General features: G+C 41.1%; 1 protein-coding gene across 3 annotated transcripts in view; it reads left to right on the top strand.

Moving 5' to 3' along the window:
* The window catches only part of DOCK11 (dedicator of cytokinesis 11), a 213951-nt gene that overhangs the window by 174865 nt on the left and 26101 nt on the right, over positions 1–12985 (top strand). For all 3 annotated transcript variants that reach the window (XM_002720256.5, XM_051827332.2, XM_008272922.4), the window contains 2 exons: positions 10–67; positions 7046–7152. In XM_002720256.5, coding sequence (XP_002720302.2) covers positions 10–67; positions 7046–7152 — 165 coding nt within the window. The remainder of the gene's footprint in view (positions 1–9; positions 68–7045; positions 7153–12985) is intronic.

The following is a 12985-nucleotide window of genomic DNA, read 5'->3' as shown; positions in this document are numbered from 1 at the left end:
CTTTTTCAGGCTGCAATGTGTTATGTCCATGTAGCAGCTCTGGTTGCAGAGTTTCTTCATCGAAAAAGTAAGATATTCCTGTTCTTAGAAATGGGGGAATTTCAGTGAACACAATAGCTTTTATCTTTGTAGCTTACAAGTCTGAATTGAGCTCTGAAAAATATATCCACCTTTGGCCTCATGAAATGGTAAGCAGAAGTTGTTACATAGAAGACTGGATTGTTCATTTTGCCTTCTGTTTCCATTAGAAGCTACGAGAATAGGTTAAATAGTACAGGACCAGGCCTGATGCCCACTGTTTATTTTCCAAGACTGTCTCCCTGGAAGACTGCCACAAATTAAATTCTTCTCAGGGCTCATGAGCAGCGCAGGATAATACAGATCACTTGTTTTCCCCTCAGCGTCACCAACAACTGTCCACAGCTTCTATCTCCCCGGCTACTTCAGTGCAGTGGTATTTGGATATTAAAAGGGAGTCATACCCTTGAAGGGCATGAGGATCCAACAGCTCTGGATTCCTAAGTCAACACTCCTAATTCAGGAAGCTGCCTGAAAACTTAGTATCAGTGACTACTGTAACTATGCAAATAGTAAACAGCTGAGTTACCTGTAAAAATCAATTGGCAGTGCAGATTGTAATCAAGAAATCTACCCCTCTCTCACACAGTGTCCATGTTACTTTTTTAAAGGCAGTCAATAACATTAAGGCAAAATGAAACCAACCTGTGGGAATCATATCACTCTGGCTTTGACTATGGGAACGAAAATCATGCTTTTTTTTCTTTATTTACAGAATTACAACAGTTAACTGTTTCCTTCATTTTATATCCAACACTCAGTGATTACCTCATACACGACACCCATGTGGACAATCTCTCTCTAAAAAGATACTCCCCAAATATCACAATTAAACTATAGATTCATCTTAATTATGTTTTATTTATTTTTATTTTGTTTATCTGAGAGACACACATACCCTCCTTCTCTTCTTCCTCCTCCTCTCCCTCCCACCTACTGGTTCACTCCCCAAATGCCTACAACAGCCAGGGGCCAAAGCCAGGTCTTCCATGTGGATAGGGAAAAACAATTACTTCAGCCATCATCTGCTGCCTCCAGGGTTCACACCAGTAGAAAGCTAGAGTCGGGAGCACAGGCAGGACTCTCCAGGCATTCCAATGTAGGATACAGGCATCACAAGCAGCATCCTCACTGGTAAGCCAAATGCCTGCCCTTGTGACATGCTTCAACAAGCGAAAATAGGGTTTTTAACTCGTCAGTTTAAGGAGCTGGCACTGTCGTGTAGTAGGTTAAGCGGTGCCAGCATCCTATCTGTGTGTCGTTTTGAGTCCTGGCTGCTCCACTTCCGATCAGCTCCCTGCTAATCTCAAAGTGGTTGGTGTTTTTTTAAAGACTTTATCCTTCACAAAAATCAAAGAGCCCTTCACTAAGGAAAAAATGTTTTGCACTTTAAACAAAAAATTTTAAATTTAAAAGTAGTTTGTAAATTTATTTATAGGGCCCATCTATTTTTTAAAAAGGTTTATTTATTATTTATTTTAAAGGCAGAGTTACAGAGAGGCAGAAGCAGAGAGACAAAGAGAAAGGTCTTCCATCCGCTGGTTCACTCCCCAAATGGCCGCAACGGCTGGAGCTGTGCTGACCCAAAGCCAGGAGCCTGGAGCTTCTTCCGGGTCTCCCACGGGGTGCAGGGGCCCGGGGATTGTGCCATCCTCCACTGCTTTCCCAGGCCATAGCAGAGAGCTGGATCGGAAGTGGAGCAGCCGGGACTAGAACCAGCGCCTATATGGGATACCGGCATTGAAGATGGTGGCTTTACCCGTTATGCCACAGCGCCAACCCCCAGGATTTAAAAAAAAAATAATAATTCTCTCTTTTGATTGGTTGCCTAAGCAGGCAAGAGCTTGAGGGCCCCTGCCCCAGGAGCAGCACCAGTGAGGGACCTTTTCTATGTCCTTTTCTTCACTGTTTCAGGCAAAGACCTGAAGGAGGGAGAAAGGTAGGCAGTGCTCCCTGCTCCACCCTCTGACTTCTTCTGAATCTGAGTTCTGGCTTTTTTTTTTTTTTTTAACCAGAGAGACTTGACAGGTTCTCATTCTCTTGCCTTTGCTTAAGTCACCTCTAAGTGGTGATGGGTACTGCGTGTTATTCCACCCACTCCCCCACCAAACGTAAACTCAAAAATAAGTCAGAATTTCCTCATTTCTTGCTTCATCTGGGAACCTCAAAGTTTCTAAGCCATGTTGTCTGGGGGCTAGATTTTTATATACTTCACATTCTTCTCTCTTTATTCCTTAGAGAGGGGACAACTCTTTTCCCCAGGGAAGACAAGAGTCAAGTGGCTGCATTCTTTTACCACCACAAAGCATCCTAGGTTCAGCACAGCTTCAGGCCTGCAGAAAGCACCCACCCCATTCCTTATAGGGTAATGTTCTTTTCTATCAACAGTCGACAGCGGTCTGTTCCTCCAAGCCCTTCCCTGCTCTATCCTCAAGGTAGTGGTTGCCACCTGGCCAGTTTCCATCTTGCTTTCCCTAAAGTAGCAGTCAGAAATATGCAAGGGCAAGAACCCAAGTCAAATACCAGAACAACTGATAGCAAAGTCTCCAGGAATAGCTTATACAAGGCCATATCGGTTGGTGCAGACTCTCATCAAGCTGATGCCCCCCTTCTGCTGAGAGATATACACTAGCCAAGTCCAGGCTCAGCACTTGTTTCCCTGCAAATCTTTCTAGAACTAAAGGAATTTGGAATTTTCCCCAAGTACTTTAAGACCCCGATAAACAAAAAGGTTCTGAGGTCATTGGATATTGGCGAGTGTTGATAACTTAAGCATAAAAAGGGAGAGGTATATTCTTCTCTAGGTGTAGATACGTCATCAGGCGCATAAATTGAGAACGCATTTAGCAAGAACAGTAGACTCAGAAGCTAATAATCTACAGCAGATGTGGACAACACATCCCAAGAGTGAGTGTTGCCTTCTTGGTTGCTGAAAACAAATAATAATTTGCCTTACTTTACTTAACAATATTCACCAGAAGACTCTCTCCCAAGATGCATTTAACCTCATCTGATCTCAGGCTTAGAGATATATGCCTTTCTTTGTCCTTCCATAAAATCGTGGTACTGTAGAGAAACCCCAGATTTAGAACTAACTTAATAATCCCTTCTGAACAAGACAGAAGTTTTCTGCAGTCCTGCAGCTAACTGCCTAAGGCCTCCAGAGATTGATCTACACCTCTTCACTCAGGTCTCTGGCCTTCTTTACTGCCTATCTCTTGATTTCCTAGCAGTGATAAAGTAGAATGTTTTCCTCTAAATTTCAAAAATTTCCCCTAAGGCACTGCTCTTTAAAGAGTGTCACCAGACCAGTTGCTGTAACTGGTTTGCAACAAGATAAGGAGTATTATCCTGAATGTAAATCAGCCTTATCACCGTTAGTAAAATGTTTGCAATTGAAAGACTATTGTAGAAGGAAATAAGGAATTGATTTATATCTTGGTTCAAGTACCTTATCTTGTAGTCCAGTGCTTTAAATAGAACCCTCTAGAGGTCCCTAGAGGGCTGTAACAGCACATTTCATACATTCTTCAGAAATAAAGCCTGTTATATTCTATCTTCAGAACTTGTATTACCCAACTCCTCTGAGCAAAAATGACCCTAATATCCAGTGAGTCAAAGTAAATATCACTTACGTTTCTGCCTCTCTTTCTTCCTTTGCAAATGTTTTTCCCCTCTTAAAAAGCACTTCACAATAATCCCATCTTTGCCCCACCAGACTTCATTTCTCTCTCATAGAAATGTGGTGCTCACTCGGTAACTCATGTTCTACTAGGCATTTTGCCCAGCAGATGTATGTCTACTTAGATTTCGACAAGGACACTTGGCAAGATCCAAGCGTTGATACATGACCTTTTTTCTACCAGAGTTCTGAGGAATCCCTTCAACATGTGATCTGGCCTTCTTAAACCTCCTTTTTTTCCTTCTGTGATCTCTAACCACAAGAAGATGGCCAGCTAGTTAGTTGTGAGAAAAGTTATTATTTCTAATTGGCACTATTAGAGAGTTTGGGGGACAGTAGATTTCAACTGCTACTTGTTCCCATTGTAGCCAGCCACTATCAAAAGGAAACCTTTTCATGTAGTGACAGATATTGTTATAAGGAGGCTGAATTTTCCTTGAACTCTAAAAGTGACAGCCCACATAGATGATAAAGATAACTACCACAGAATTGTTTGGACCTGTTCCCCTGTCCAAAATCTATAGGACAACCATAAGGGCTTCTATCCCTGGCCTCCTGCTTGGCGATACCAACATAGTCCATAGTCCTATGACTATTGTTCTCAGCTTGAGTTGACTTTCTACTTCCTAGAGGACCAGGTTGCAACAATTATTTTATTCTATCTTGAGAAAGTTTGTTTATCAGTAAGCTTATTTCGTAATAATAATCCACTGAATACTTTTTTTTTAACTTTTATCTTTTTGGGGCCAGTGTTGCATCACAGTGGGTTAAGCCGCTGCCTACAATGCCAGAATTCCATATGAACACCTCTTGTGGCTCAGCTCCCTGCTCATACACCTGGGAAGGCAGCAGAACATGGTCCAAATACTTGGGCCCCTGCCACCCATGTGGGAACCATGGATGGAGCTCCTGGCTCCTGCCTGGCCCAGCTCTGGCTGTTGCCACCATTTGGGGAATGAACCAGAGGATAAAGATTCTCCCTCTCCTCCTCCCTCCCTATCTACCTTTCTCTCCCCCTACCCCATAAGTGTGTCTTTCAAATACATAAATCTTTAAAAATGTTTAATGTTTTTTTTATTTGGAAGGTGGATACAGAGACAGACAAAGATCTTTCCATCTATTGATTCAGTTTCCAAATGCCTGCAATAGTGGCAGGCTGAAGCTAGGAGCCTGGAACTCAATCCAGGTCTTCCATGTGGGTGGCAGGGCTGAAATGCTTAAGCCATCACCTTCTGCCTTCCAGAGTGCACATTAGCAGGAATCTGGAAGCAGTAGCAGAGCCAGGACTCAAACCCAGGCACACTGACAGGGGATGCAGGTGCCCCAAGCAGCATCTGTCTTTTTTTTTTTTAAGATTTATTTTATTTATTTGAAAGCATTACACAGAGAGAGGAGAGGCACAGAGAGAGAGAGGTCTTCCATCTGCTGGTTCACTCCCCAGTTGGCCTCAACAGCTGGAGCTGTGCTTATCTGAAGCCAGGAGCTTCTTCCCAGTATCCCACGCGGGTGCAGGGGCCCAAGGACTTGGGCCATCTTCTACCGCTTTCCCAGGCCATAGCAGAGAGCTGGATCGGAAGAGGAGCAGCCGAGACTCAAACCAGCGCCCATATGGGATGTCGGCACTGCAGGTGGTGGCTTTACCTGCTACACCACATCGCCAGCCAATAGCATCTGTCTTAATTGCCGCACCAAACACCTGTCTCCACTGAGTACTTCTTATATTGCTAGACTCTGTACTAAACACTTTACATATTATTTAATTCTCAACATGTAGCTATTATTATCCTTCCCAACTGCTGGCTCATTCCCCAAGAGCTCACAGGAGCTGGGAATTCAGTCAGAGTCTCCCACATGAGTGGCACAAACCCAATCACTTCTGCATTAGCGGAAGCTGCAGTCAGGAGGTAGAGCCAGGGATTGAAATCAGGTACTCCAAGGTGGGACACAGATGTCCTAGCCAGCGTCCTAACTACTAAACCCACCCCAGCAGACAGACTTTTTTACAGTCCCAGGGAGATAAATATATCCAAAATCGCATAGAAATTACTAGAGTTGGGTCATTCTAATTCCAAAGGCTACAATTCTTCAATGCCCCCATGCTGTTTTTCCAAGGATGCTTTATTCCTACTATTTGTTTTATTTCCCACCTCTCTCACAAGAGGTTAAGCCTCTTAAAACAGTTCATTCTTTCCTCAGTTCCCAGTGAAATTAAGCACTGGATATGGTTACAAAAAATCATTCATTGGTTACCTGATAAGTGCTTGCCTCCTTTTTTAGATGACAAACGACAGATGTACACAGGATCCGAGTTTCAATAAAAATTTGTAGATCACTGTAGGGGAACATATACACTAGCAATTGAAGACGATGCATAGCCAAAGATTGAGACTTAGTTGTGGGCCAGCATGGCGCGGGCAGTTAAAACCATACCCTCTGACACAGCTTCCCATATCAGATTATTGGTTTGAAGCCCAGCTATTCTGCTTCCCACCCAGCTCCCTGTTAATGTGCCTGGGAAGGCAGCAGAAGATGGCCCAAGTGCTTGGGCCCCTGCCTCCCATGTGAGAGACCCAGATAGAGTTCCAGGCTCTAAGCTTTGGCCTGGCACAGACCTGGCTGCTGCAGGTATTTAAGGACTGAAGATCCATCTCTGTGTCTTTCTCTCTCATTCTGTCACTCTACCATTTAAGTAAATAGATCTTTTTTTAAAAAGACAATGTGTATGTAACTTGATCTCACTTTTTAGTTAAAAAAGCTGAGAGAATATGTAGGGGAGGGACTGACATTGTGGCATAGCATGTTAAGCTGCTGCCTGCAATACCAGCTTCCTATATGGTCACCAGTTCATGTCCCAGCTGCTCCACTTCTGATCCAGCTCCCTTCTAATGCACCTGGCAAAAGCAGCAGAAGATGGCCCAAGTGTTTGGGCCCCTGCCACCCATGTGGGAAACCCGGATAAAGCTCTTGGCTCCTGGCTTTGCCTTAGCTCAGCCCTGGCTGTTGCTGCCATTGAGGGAGTGATTCAGGAGATGGAAGCATGCCTGCCCATTCCCACCCCCCATGACTGTGACTTCCAAATAAATAAACAAATAAAACTTTTTTTAAAAAATAATATGTAAGAGATAGAAATAATTTGTAAAATCATTTTTGTAACTGAAAATGGTACTTATGACCTTGATCCTTACTAGAACATCTGTGTTTATTAAAAAAAGTTAATTCCTTGAAAGTTCTTTGTTATTTACCAAGCATTTTATAAATTAATCCTGCTGCTTTTTATTCACACAGAATTATTCCCTAATGGATGTTCAGCCTTCAAGAAAATTACTCCCAATATAGACGAAGAAGGAGCAATGAAGGAAGATGCTGGGATGATGGATGTTCATTATAGTGAAGTAAGATTCCAGGGCCTGCATTGCCACTTATATAAGTTTTACTTCTTAACATTATTTATAATTTTTTTTAAAAAAAATACAGCTCACTTAATTTTCAGGATAACTAAATCTTAATGAAATTTCCCAGGGCAGAGGAGTCTCTTTTTAGCATGTAGAGCCCTGTCTCTGGAACTGTTTGCATTGTCCATTTTTTTTAAAGCATTTATCTATTTGAAAGGCAGAAGGAAAGGCAGAAATCTTCTATCCACTGTTTTCATTCCTCAAATGGCCACAACAGCTGGTGCTGGTCCAGGTAGAAGCAGGAGCCCAGAACTCTATCCTGGTCTCCCACATGGTCGTAGTACTTGGGCCATCAGCTGCTGCCTCCCAGGCGCATTAGCAGGGAACTGGATAGGAAGTGGAGCAGCCAGGACTCTGAACTGGCCCTCTAATATGGACTGCCAGTATCATAAGTGGTCGCTTAACTCACCATGCCACAACAGCAGCCCCTGAGAGGTGTATTTGAGGAACAGTAAGTGGATCCTATTGGCAAAACCAGTGGGTTCATATAGAGAAGAGTAGTAATCAAGGCCAGATTTTAAGAAACTGAATGCTTGAGATTTATTCAGTAGAATATTAAATCGCTGTCAAAGGTTTTTGAGCAGGATAACAAGAAGATTAAAGCAAGGAAGAGGAAAGGCTAACTTCGTGATATAGTGGTAAATATATTGGAAGTGGATAGAAAGGGGCTGGAGGCAGAGGCTAGAGGTTGGGCTGCCCTAACTGTGCAGATGTGAGGCAGTTAGGGTGTAAACCAGGATTGTGAAAGATTGAGGAAACACTGTGAGGAAAGAAGGCAGACTTACTGGCTAAGGTTTCACATTTGGATATTAAAGAAAACTCATAAATGCATAGTTTTGTGGGAAAGACTATAAATTTTGTTTTCTCAAAATGGAAATAACCGTCATGCCATTAGAAATGCAAAACTGAATCTAAGGGGAGAGATCAGAGTTGGAAATGCACATCTGGAAGTCATATTCTTGTGAGAACTGAAACAGGGTAAGTATAGGTCATAATGTACCAAGTGAAAACCAGAGATCCAAGGACTGAGCCATGGAAAAAAGTTGAGCTGAGAGTGGGAACATGAATAAGACACAGAAAAGCACAGCTGGAGGGGTTGTAGTCCCCCAAATTACGGTTTTTGTAAGTCAAGTGCTGTCATTGACCTACTTGGCAGTGAAGTTTCAGGTTGGCAAGCTGGTTATTACCAACTATTGAACCTGAAGCAGTAGACATTTAAAGCATGTTTGCTGTATTAATTGATTACAACAGAATCAAGATATTTGAATTTTCATCCCAGCCCAATTTTTTTGTTGTGAATCCATGGGCAAGTTAATTTCCTTTTCTCAGAGGTTTACCGGTTGATATCAGGAAGACTCTGGAGATTTAATGAGAGATAAGTGAACTTACAGCCTTGCCTTTTACACAGCACCTTCAACTTATTCATAAAAATTGCCTGAGTCTGCCCTTCCTGTTCTCAAGGAGAATAGCAACTGTTCTTATTACTCAGGACTATGTCAACATATTTGTTGGAATTGTTTGGTGTTCTACATTAGTAATTTACACATATTATTATTTGATGTATACAGATAGCATCATGTTTGACCAAATGGCATTTTTATATTTCAGTTTACCTAATAAGACTTCATGCTCATTCCCTAGATTATGAAAAACAAACCTGACACTGATTTATAAGCACTATTAAAATGAAAAATACAGACTGGTATTTGTTTAGCACTTGTATTTAAATACATGAATTAAACCAGTAATAGTGAAATCTAATTTGTTTCTAAAAATATATTTCTAACTTGATTTGAAATAGCTAAGACATAATTAACAATAAAATGTATGAACTGTACTTTTTTTTAATATTTATCTATTTATTTGAAAGTCAGAGTGACAGAGAGATCTTTCATCTGCTGGTTCACTCCCCAAATGGCTGCAATGGCCAAGGCTGGGCCAAGCTGAAGCCAGGTACCAGGAACTTCTTCCAGGTCTCCCATGTGGGTGCAGGGGCCCAAGCACTTGGGCCATCCTCCACTGCCTTCCTAGGCATTAGCAGGGAGCTGGATTGGAAGTGGAGCAGCTAGGACTTGAACTGGCACCCATATAGGATGCTGGCACCACAGACAGCAGCTTAATCTGCTGTGCCACAGTGCACAGAACTGTATATCTGTTCAGTTTGATGAATTTTGCTAATTGTATACAGCCATGTAACCTGTGGCCAGAAGCAAGATATAGAACACATCCATTACTCTGGGAAAAGTTCCTTTGGGCCTATTTCCAGTCATTTCCTCCACCCTCAGCATGTTATTTCTATCACCATAGTTTGGATGTCATAAAAATAGAATCAGGAACAGATGTTTAGCCTTGCAGTCAAGGCACCTGAGTCCCACATTGTAGTGCCCGGGTTTGATTCTATGCACTGACTCCTGACTCCAGCCTCCTCCTAATACAGATCCGTGGAGGTGGTAGTGATAGCTCAAGTCATTGAGCTGCTGCAACCCACATGGGAGACCTGGATTCAGTTACCAATTTCTATTCCCTGAGAACTTTCTCTCTGCCACTCAAATAAGTAAAAAAAAAAAAAAAAAAAAAAAAACACAACGCACAGTATGTACCCTTTGATATATGGTTTCTTTTGCTTAACCTAATGTTTTTGAAATTCTTCCATTGTGAACTGTATCATAAGTTTTTTCTTTTACATTATTAACCAATACTCCATTGTTTTGATACATGATTTTACAATCAATTCTGCTGTTGATGGATTTTGGATTGTTTCTAGTTTGAGGCCTTTATGAATTAAGGCTGTTTTAAACATTCTTATCTATGATCTTTGGTTGACACATGCTTTCATTTCTCTTGGGTAAATACCTAGGAATTCAAATACTAGATCTTAGGGAAGATACAGATTTAACTTTATAGGAAATTGTCAAAGAGTTTCTCAAAGTGATTGAATCCCTTTGTACTCCTACCTGCAGTGGATAAAAGTTTCAGGTGCTCAACATCCTCACTAACATCTGATACTGTTAGTCTTTTTAAGGAAATTTTAGCCATTCTATTAGGCATGAATAAGTATCTCATTGTGGTTTTATTTACATTTCCCTAGTGACTAATGCTATTTAGCACTTTTCATATGTTTTTCAGTATCTTGTGTATCATCCTTTGTGAAATATTTAAGTCATTTTTCCATTTTTTGAAATTGTACTGTTCACTTTATTGGTTTTAGAGAGTGCTTTCTATGTTCAGGTACGTGCACTGCAAATTTATTTACCAGTTATTGGCTTGTTTATCGGTTTTCTTAATTGTGTCTTGTTGAACAGAGAGTTTTGGTTTTGGTGGAGTCTAATTTATCATTTTTAAATGGTTCTTTTTTTGTATTTATTCAAAAAAATCTTTACCTACCTCAAGATTGTGACAGTATTTTTCTGTGTTTTCTTCTTTGTTTCTGAGTTTTTTTTTAGTATATAATATACCTAATTAAGCATGCAATGATACAGAGATCAAGGTCAGTTTTTGTATAGATAGGTATTTAGGTGGTCCACACCATTTGGAGAAAGTAGGGCTTCCTTTTGCCCCATTGACTTTACTTTGGTACCTTGGTCGTATTTTAAATTCATCAAAATGTATGTAGGCTATTTCTGGACTGTACCAGTGATTTATTTGTCTACCTTTTTGCCAGTATCACACCATCTTGATTACTGTAGCTTTATAATAAGCTTTGGAATCAGGTAGTGTTATCCTCCAGCTTTATTCTTTTTCAAAGTTATTTTGACTATTTTGTATCCCTTACATTTCCTTATAAAATTTAGAATCATATTTTCTGTTTCCTCAAAATAGTCTGTTGGAAGTTCTTTAAGGACTTTTGTTAAATTATTATATTGCTACTTGAAGGATGCAGAGCTTAATAATACTGAGTTTTCCAGTCAGTAAACACTTATTTAAATCATCCCTAAATTCTTCCTGAAATATTTTGTAGTTTTCAGAGAAGTCTTCTATCAGATTTATTGGTAGATGTTTGGTGTTTTGGAACTGTTGTAATTAATTGCTTGTTTTTTCTATTCTTTCAATATATTGTTGCTGGTGTATAGAAATATAAATGATTTTGTATGGTGACCTTATATCCTGCAACCTTGTTAAATCCACTTAACTACTAAGTTTTTTCAATGGTACTTCAAAAAGTGTGTGAAAACTGAAATTAAAAGATTTTATCTCTTTCTGTCACTTGAAAAAAAATTTGCAAATAAGTTTATTTTAGTTCAAAAACACTTGGAATCAGGCCGGCGCCACGGCTCACTAGGCTAATCCTCCGCCTTGCGGCGCCAGCACACCAGGTTCTAGTCCTGGTTGGGGCGCCGGATTCTGTCCCGGTTGCCCCTCTTCCAGGCCAGCTCTCTGCTGTGGCCAGGGAGTGCAGTGGAGGATGGCCCAAGTGCTTGGGCCCTGCACCCCATGGGAAACCAGGATGAGTACCTGGCTCCTGCCATCGGATCGGCGTGGTGCGCTGGTTGCAGCGCGCCGGCTGCGCCGGCCATTGGAGGGTGAACCAATGGCAAAGGAAGACCTTTCTCTCTGTCTCTCTCTCTCACTGTCCACTCCTGCCTGTCAAAAAAAAAAAAAAAAAGAAAAGAAAAGAAAAACACTTGGAATCAAGGTACACAGGGGTCCTCACAAATTCCATGGAAAATGCAGTATTATGAATAAACTATACATGGATTTCAAAAGTTTTGCAGCAAAATAAACTTACCTTTTAGTTCCATTTTCCACACATTTTTGAAGTACCCTTGTGTATTCCTCGGGGTTTTCTACATACACAATCATGCATCCTACATAGAAAGACAGCTTTACACTTTGTTATCTGTATGCCTTTTTCTTGCATTACTGCACTGGCATACTGTTGACCAGGAGTGGTGAGCTCAGACATTTCTAGATTTGTTCCCAATCTTAGGATAAAAGTCTTTAGCCTTTAGGTTTTTAGTAGATCCCTGTTAACAGATTTCAAGGTCTCTTCTATTCCTTATTTCCTGAATTCCTTTTTTAATTTCATGAAGATGTGTTGAGATTTTTTTCAAGTTGATAGAGATAGCATTTTCTTCTTATATTCAATTTATGTTAATTTTTAACTAATTATAAATCAACTTTACATTCCAGGATAAACCCTATTGGTTTTTTTATTGCCTTTTTTTCTAAAGAGATTTATTTATTTATTTATTTATTTGAAAGGCAGAGTTACAGAGAGGCAGAGGTAGAGAGAGAGAGTGAGAAAGTCTTCCATCTGCTGGTTCACTCCCCGAATGGCCACAATGGCTGGAGCTGGGCCAATCTGAAGCCAAGAGCTTCCTCCAGGTCTCCCATGCGAGTGCAGGGGCCCAAGGACTTGGGCTATGTGCTGCTTTCCCAGGCCATAGCAGACAGCTGGATTGGAAGTGGAGGAGCCAGAACTCAAACTGCCACCCATATGGGATGTGGGCATTGCAGGCTGTGATTTTACCTGCTACTCCACAGTGCCGGCCCCTGTAATTGTTTTTTAAAATTTATTTATTTATTTATTTGAGAGTCAGGAAGAGAAGAGCAGAGAGAGAGGGAGAGGGATAGAGACACAGAACAAACTCCATTCCATTGGTTCACTCCCCAAATGCTGCAATAATAAGGACTGGGCAGGCTGAAACCAGGAGCCAGGAACTCAATCCAGGTGTCCCACCTAGGTGGAAGGAATCCAATTGCTTGAACCATCACCACTGCCTCTCAGGATCTGCTTTAGCAAGAAGCTCTAGTCAGGTATTGAACTGAGATA

This window comes from Oryctolagus cuniculus, chromosome X (genome assembly GCF_964237555.1).
Source record: "Oryctolagus cuniculus chromosome X, mOryCun1.1, whole genome shotgun sequence".
Classification (NCBI taxonomy): domain Eukaryota; kingdom Metazoa; phylum Chordata; class Mammalia; order Lagomorpha; family Leporidae; genus Oryctolagus; species Oryctolagus cuniculus.
Note: the sequence above shows the minus strand (reverse complement) of the source record. Positions and strands in the feature narration are given on the sequence as shown.